At 33.9% G+C, this 7,087-nt stretch overlaps 1 protein-coding gene across 1 annotated transcript; it reads left to right on the forward strand.

Annotated features, from left to right (window-relative positions):
• The first annotated feature begins 159 nt into the window (after positions 1–159).
• LOC148607671 (uncharacterized) lies at positions 160–5,612 on the forward strand. Its single transcript, XM_088546920.1, has 7 exons — positions 160–319; positions 1,035–1,262; positions 1,554–2,006; positions 2,851–2,911; positions 3,547–3,705; positions 4,457–4,614; positions 5,097–5,612. The coding sequence occupies exons 1-7, from the start codon at positions 293–295 to the stop codon at positions 5,214–5,216; spliced, it is 1,206 nt and encodes a 401-aa protein (XP_088403046.1). The 5' UTR covers positions 160–292; the 3' UTR covers positions 5,217–5,612.
• The last annotated feature ends 1,475 nt before the right edge of the window (positions 5,613–7,087 follow it).

Below are 7,087 nucleotides of genomic sequence, written 5' to 3' on the forward strand. Positions count from 1 at the left end.
TATTTTGTATTTGATTTCTGTCTGTTCTCACATGTTTTATTACTAAATAAGTATGTATGGTACAACATATGCGGTCGCAACCTCCTATGTAATAAGCTGTCACTTTTACACTAAAAACTCGCTCATTTGATCATGCAAATGATTGCAAAATCTATAAGCATTTGATGTTTGTCAAAGGGAAAGGATTAATCAGGTGTAAGTTCCCATGTTTTAATGTCAGATCCGGATTTAAGATGTGTATAAAGACAAAAATATAAACATTCATGACAGAAGCATTCATCTTTGGCTATAGATGCTAAAAAGAGAAGAAGGCTTTAAGGTAGGTCACTTACTGTTTTCAATCTACATGTACATCTACACTTCGTCTCTTTTTATTGGAAATAGGGTCAGCCCTCTTCAAGTCCAATCTGCTTTGGACTGATCTTGGTGCATCTGTCAACGACCCAACATTGAATTTGAGATGAAAAGTAACAAAGTTATGAATTTATCCCAACTTGTGTACCTTATTCATTTAGAAGTTTTGATACAATAATTGACTAATAGCTTTCTGTTTATTACCTTAACTTCTCAATGTTAGTTACAGTTCTTTAATTGGTTTTAATTGCTCATTGACTGTCGAGATTGTTCAAAACTCTTGCAGATTTGTTTTCTGTGATGAGTTCTAGACATATATATATATATTGCGAGATATATAATGACCTTTACACAGTGTTTATAAGCATATTAATTCATGAAGTAATAGTACATAGTGTAGACTTGCTAAAGTTACAGTTGCGCCACTCGAATTATGCTCGTTGTCCCTGCTTATGCTACGTGAAGGTCAATGCTCTGCGTAAGATATATAAATTCACCATTGCATGCACATGTACTTTTATATTCTGACAATTTATGTTCGCAGAGCGTAGCAATAATTATTCTAATTACTTAAAACTGTAAATTACAATACATTCACACTTGTTCTTTCAGATACTATTGTCGTACACTTATTTATAGTCATCCGTGTAACTACAAAAGTCTAACTTTTATCGTTACAGGGTTACAGGATAATGCAGACCGTTGTAGCTGCCATCCTATCAACTTGCATTCTACTGCCGATTACTGCGTACTCAATTCCTGAAAAGAGTTCGACATGTCGACCAAAGAAACTCCTCAGCTTCAATGTAGGTTTGTCCCCAAGTTCTGCACCATATGTTGATGAAAGGCGTCCTTTCTTGGTCCCTGAGCTGAGAAAGTTAGACAGTGATGTCATATGCCTACAGAATGTAAGTAAATGAATTTGTAAAACATTTTGCTGAAGTGTCGTATATTTTTTCCTTGGTTTGAATATCGATTTCCCCCAAGATTAACGATCCCATTGATTTAGATCATTAAATGTCAAAGCTATCAGTTCGGGTAGAATTCTATATTAATTTACTTTTGAATTTTGTAATACTTCAAACAATTTTGTTTTCCATCTTTTGTGGGATGAACATTTAATGGCAACAAAATACACTGGACGTTCCTTGTAAAATAGAGAAACAAGTTCAATCAGTTTTTTTCTTTGTCTATTACAGATGTTTTATGGTAGTGATGTGAAGGGTACAGCACTCCATTTAATGTTTTCCGGTTACCCATATTCCTACAGTTCACTACACGACTCCTATGGCCGACTTAGTTGGGGTTTGATACAGACAAAACCCTGTAGTGGGGACGACGGGGTCAAAGTTCAAACGACTCTTCAATGTATGGAGCAAGTCTGCAAAAATGATTTCCATACAAAAGAAGACCAGTTGCGCTGTGCTGTGAAGCAATGCAAACTGCTTGAATTATCCGATAATTGCGTTTCATGCTTTCTAGTTAGTGGTATGGACGACGTCACAAATAAATGCATTAACGGCAGTGGAGCAACTCAGATCAATATTCCAGGTCTAATGATCCTTAGCAAGAGACCCATTACGAATTACAAGAGGGTCCAGTTCTTTCCTATGGCCCGTCCTATATTTAGCAACCAGTATATCAGGGCAAACGTATGTACAATATAGCCACAAACTTCTATTTGTAAAGGAAACATTTAATTGATTCGTAGTAGGCAAACGTGCTAGAATAGAAATTTAATTCAAGACAAATATTATGCGAACTTGAAGGTTTAAAATCAATGAACTGTTTTTGTCACTATATTCTTACATGTAAAAATTAGCAGATTCAAATGAAAAAAAAAGTCCGAAAAAGTTAATTTTCATTACTAGACATAATTTTACTAACATCGGGAATTATTTCGCTTCAAATCACTTTAACCTGCCTGTTTCTGTCTTCTTTAATCAAACAAAAGCAAGCATGCACACATTAAACCTAAATTCATAATCATAAGGAGACCGGCGAATTTCATAAGTGACAAAGACTTTTTTATATATGAAACAAATTTTAATGTTGGATTATCAAGTGTTGAGAGTACATGTGTATGTATTCGCGCGAAAACCTTTATCTCTCCAATGTACATCTTCATTTAAGGAGGTAGACCTATAGGGTAAGGGACATAACTCTTACCCATCATTGGAACGTTTGTGTAAAGCATTTTACATCAATCTCATCTAAGCATCAACGGAACTTGGATTGATTTCATTCCATTTCAAATGAAAGCTTGATAGGCTTTGGTGAATAGGATGCGAACATATCACTGATTTCAAAAGTTATGTCCTTATCCAGGTCTCCTTCCTTAATTTCCCAACCCTCTTGAAAAGTCTAAAATGTTAGCCCAGTGTTTGTCCCCTACAAAATGCACTTTAGTTGTCTTGTAAATAACAATACAAACATGTATTAATTGTTGTTATACATAAATTTGATTAATGGAAGTATGTTTATAAATCATTTCAGATTTATGAATTAGGAGAAGTGATCTGTACACATTTAACAAATAATAACTCTCTTGCACAAGGTGAGTTTCTAGTTTATAAGTTATGATGATTATTTTAGAACCCCAAAACCATCTTGATTGTAATGGAAGTTTTGGTTTCAATCAATATCAGATATTGTTTTTTTTCTGGAAAAGATTAAAGTTGGCCAACATTTTTCATCAATATAATATAATAAAAGCACTGTTGCAAAAACGTTAATATTAACTACTTTTTTCAACATTAAAAAGGGAAATGAAAGGAACCAGGATTCAAAATGTAATAAAAAAAGAATGTAATCATGAGACTAGACATGAAAACACAACAAAGAACACGAGACAATCAAAACAACATGCACATAGTAACAACAATTTATGGGCAACTCGGACTCATGGGAGCATGGGCAAGGTACACCGGAAGGGTAAGCGGCATCTGCTTTACATTGTCTGAACCGTCATAATTAATGAATACGGGCTGTAACTTTGGAGTTTTAAAAAAAACACGATAATCGTTTCAAATTGTAAACATCAGTAAACACTTTAAAAAATGAGAATTTCGTTCTGAAAAGTTTTGTTTGGATATAAAAAAGATGATAATTACATACATATTAAAATGAGTTTGAGTCTTAATTATACTATAAATCATATCAGGAAAAAGTAAATCTGATAAATAATTTCAGCCTCGTCGGATTCGTTCTACTTAGAGGGAGAAGACATTAACCTCTTGGAGACAATGAGGTTAATTCGAGAAATAAAAGGCAAGAAAAATGTACTTCTCCTAGGAAATTTAAATTCGGGTCCTTCAATTCCATCAGAAGGAGTAGAGGCAAAGGCAGAGAGTGAGTAAATTTGCAAAGCTTGCTACTTAAAACGTAGATATCACATTTAAATGTTCAGAAAAAAAGTCAAATTTATTTTTTAGATTCTAAATTGTTAACAGTTGAAATTTAGTGGCTATTTAAAAAAATCGCTTTATTCTTGCATTTACCAGTTCATGTAATAACAATATGTCCTTCCGATTTCACTGTCAGATTAATTACAATGAACAAGATATCTACAAGTGACCTGGCATACAATCAGTCAAACTGATCACCAATCACTTAATGATCGTCCGCAAATCGAGTGGTAATCGATTGATTAACTCTCTAAACCGAACAATTGTCGGTCAAATGTCTAACAGAGTATGGTCGATGATTTCGATGAGAAATTTCTGTTTGAAATTTGATCGATTAGTGAATGATATTGATTTTGTTGATTTTATTGCATTACAATGGGGCAAAATTTTTTCAGATACTTTCCTGAAATAATCATGACTACTAAAAAGCAAGTAAATGTAAAAACGAATCACTTATCAATAAAAATTAAAAAAAAAAAAAATACTCTAGAGAGTTTGATCGATAAATCTTCTTCGATTAACAATACATGTAGCACTTCAATCGATTACAATTTAGTTGTGACCGATAAGTAATTAGTGGTCAGTTTGATGTCTTGATTTGAGAATAGCGGTCAATTATCGTCAACATCGCGTAAAATGTAAATTTGAATAAGTAGAAATGTAATCATTTTATACCTCAATATAACTTTTTACAGATTCCTTCACACAGTTCATGCAAAATAACTTGCGATCCCCATATGCTGAAATAGAAGGTAGAACGACAACTTGTTCTGAAGGCAACCCCATTGCCGATGACGATACGGCCATCGTTGATCATGTACTGACACGAGGTTATAAAATAGAAAGCGCTGAGGTATAAGTTACATTTATAACCATTATAAAAACGTGGCACGAAAAGACTTATTTTTTTTAAAGAGGCAAAATGAAACAGTTATGAAAGAAACGGTTATCATGTATCATTACGAACGATTCCGTGTCGCTTTCATTTGTTACGTTCCCTTTATTAGTATTTCATCTAAAACAATTCTATATATTCCAATTAACTATTCATTTTCCAAACTAATTAAAAGGTAATGCAGAGGGAACTATTCAGACCTTTACAACCTTCATAGTTTGCACATCAGGTGTACATTTCTTCATGAAGAAGAAAGATATAATTATGTCGTCTATAAATCATCAGATTTAACCCCTGAATTAAGTTGAGTTCGTGCCGGAGTTCTTGCTGGTTGTTCCTGAGGTTTTGTTTTTGTCATTCTGGACTTGATTTCAATCTGCTTTTTTTAATACATGTATTTGTCAACATTTGATACTTATTTTTTTTCCTTTTTATTTCAGAGAGTTCTCGACAAGAATTTGCCAGGGAAAGACTACCCATTGTCAAAACATTATGGCGTACAAGTAACCATAGAGACAAACTGTGACGATAATAAACAGGACTACATCCACCATTATTGAATGCACTGCATGATAAAATTATAACAGCAAAACACCTCTTAAAGACGACTAACTTAGCCTTACATGATTGTGGTCCATTAAACTCAATCTTTAAACGGATCTTACTAACATAACCTCTCCAACTCGTGGACATGCAACATATATCTACATGCATAGTGTTAAAATGTAAACTTGTAGAATTTGCGATAATACGCTTATGTTTTCATATTTTGAAGTTACATAATCACCTATTAAAATATGTCACGCATAATAGTGACATTTTCAGTTTTGCAATTTATGTTCCAATTTAGCTAGTGCGATACTTTAATCAGATATGTCATATTAGTTATCACATGCTTATTATAAGTATATAATATTCTGATGAAATGGCAACAATAAAGAAATGGATATACTAAAGTATTTATGTATATAAAAATCTTATATCATCGTTCAATCCAGAAACGCGCGTGATACGTGTACATGTACAGTCATCCATAAGTCACATTTAATTCTTTGGAACGAAAATAGGAAAACCTTGAAAAGAAAAGAGTGTAGAGAGCTGCCTTTCATGAAGATAAGCATTGTATAAAAAATAATGAAATCTCTCAAAACGTTCTTTAGCTATATATTTGAAGCTACCGTGCTGACGGAAAAATGACGTGGGTATTGTAGAATACATGTATCATCATGGTTCGTTCGAAAACGGGCATGAACTCTGGCCGGAGTTTCGTTTTAAAAAATTTCAATTTGAAATTGTCCTCAACTTTATATCATTAATTTCAAGTATTTAATTGGTCTAAATTTGAGATGAGGAATTTGAGGGAAAATCTCAAGTTCCGATTCCCATACAACCGGGCACATGAAATGAAATTGGAAAACACACATGCATATGCAGTAGGGTGAAATAAAGAGAAACCATGGCTAGAAAACATGCATGCATTCTATCCAAAATCATGGGGCAAACTAGACGATGCAAATGGATTAGATATCTGGGTATGGTAAGTCGTATAGGAAGATAACTACGACGAAAATAAATACATTTTGTATTTCAATAGTCTTGTAGAACCTAATATTGAAGATGGATATGCCACATCGGTAGATAATTAGGCGATGATGGAATTGATCATTTTAGTCTTGAGTCTTTTGTTATATCGAAATCAAATGCTAATTTACTCAACCTAAAAAGTCTCTACAAAATACGATGGTCGTGATCTATACCTTCCGTATATACGTACTGGATTTAAAAAAACCCACAATAATCCATACCAACAACGCTTCATAGCTGGATCTGCAAAATGTACTACTAAGTCTCTTTCGAAACTGAACCTCCATACCACAGCACTAGCTGTCAAAGAGGATTTTCAGTCTTACAACAACGCCTGTTACTCCCGTAGTTATATCTATGCAATGTGGATCATGAAAATTTCGAAAGATCTTCTGAAACCCTCGATGCAATAGATTATTATCAGATTATTATAACAGCATCAAGACCTTTCGTTGTCCACCTTTGACACTACAATTATCCTACTGTTCCCCATGCTCAGTTGAAATCCTGGCTCGTAAACATTGTTCTGTTACTAAAAAAAAAAAAAAAAAAAAAAATACGTAGTACTAGGTAAAGATTCCACATACATGTAAAAAAATCGATTCCAGATGTTCCCAAAATGCTGGAATTTTCTATCGACAACATATTTGTCCAATGTACATGGTGGGCGCGTTATACAACAATGTACATGGTGGGCGCGTTATACAACAGTCGATCGGCATTACAATAGAAAGTTGTGTGCCGCTAATCGCTGACACATCGTTTTTTAACCAATCCTAGTTACAGGGATGTTATACATCGCATCCTGAACCCCCCCCCACCCCACCCCCCCCCCAAAAAAAAATAA

This window comes from Perna viridis, chromosome 9, assembly GCF_037379345.1.
Source record: "Perna viridis isolate PV_CMFRI_1.1 ecotype Kerala chromosome 9, ASM3737934v1, whole genome shotgun sequence".
In the NCBI taxonomy this organism is placed as follows: domain Eukaryota; kingdom Metazoa; phylum Mollusca; class Bivalvia; order Mytilida; family Mytilidae; genus Perna; species Perna viridis.

Bases quoted from the DNA above. Each gene is read 5' to 3' on its own strand.
- LOC148607671 (XM_088546920.1), top strand. From the start codon at position 293: ATGCTAAAAAGAGAAGAAGGCTTTAAG. The intron at 3,706-4,456 runs GTGAGTAAATTT...AACTTTTTACAG, and splicing joins AGTAGAGGCAAAGGCAGAGA to ATTCCTTCACACAGTTCATG. The intron at 4,615-5,096 runs GTATAAGTTACA...TTTTTATTTCAG, and splicing joins ATAAAATAGAAAGCGCTGAG to AGAGTTCTCGACAAGAATTT.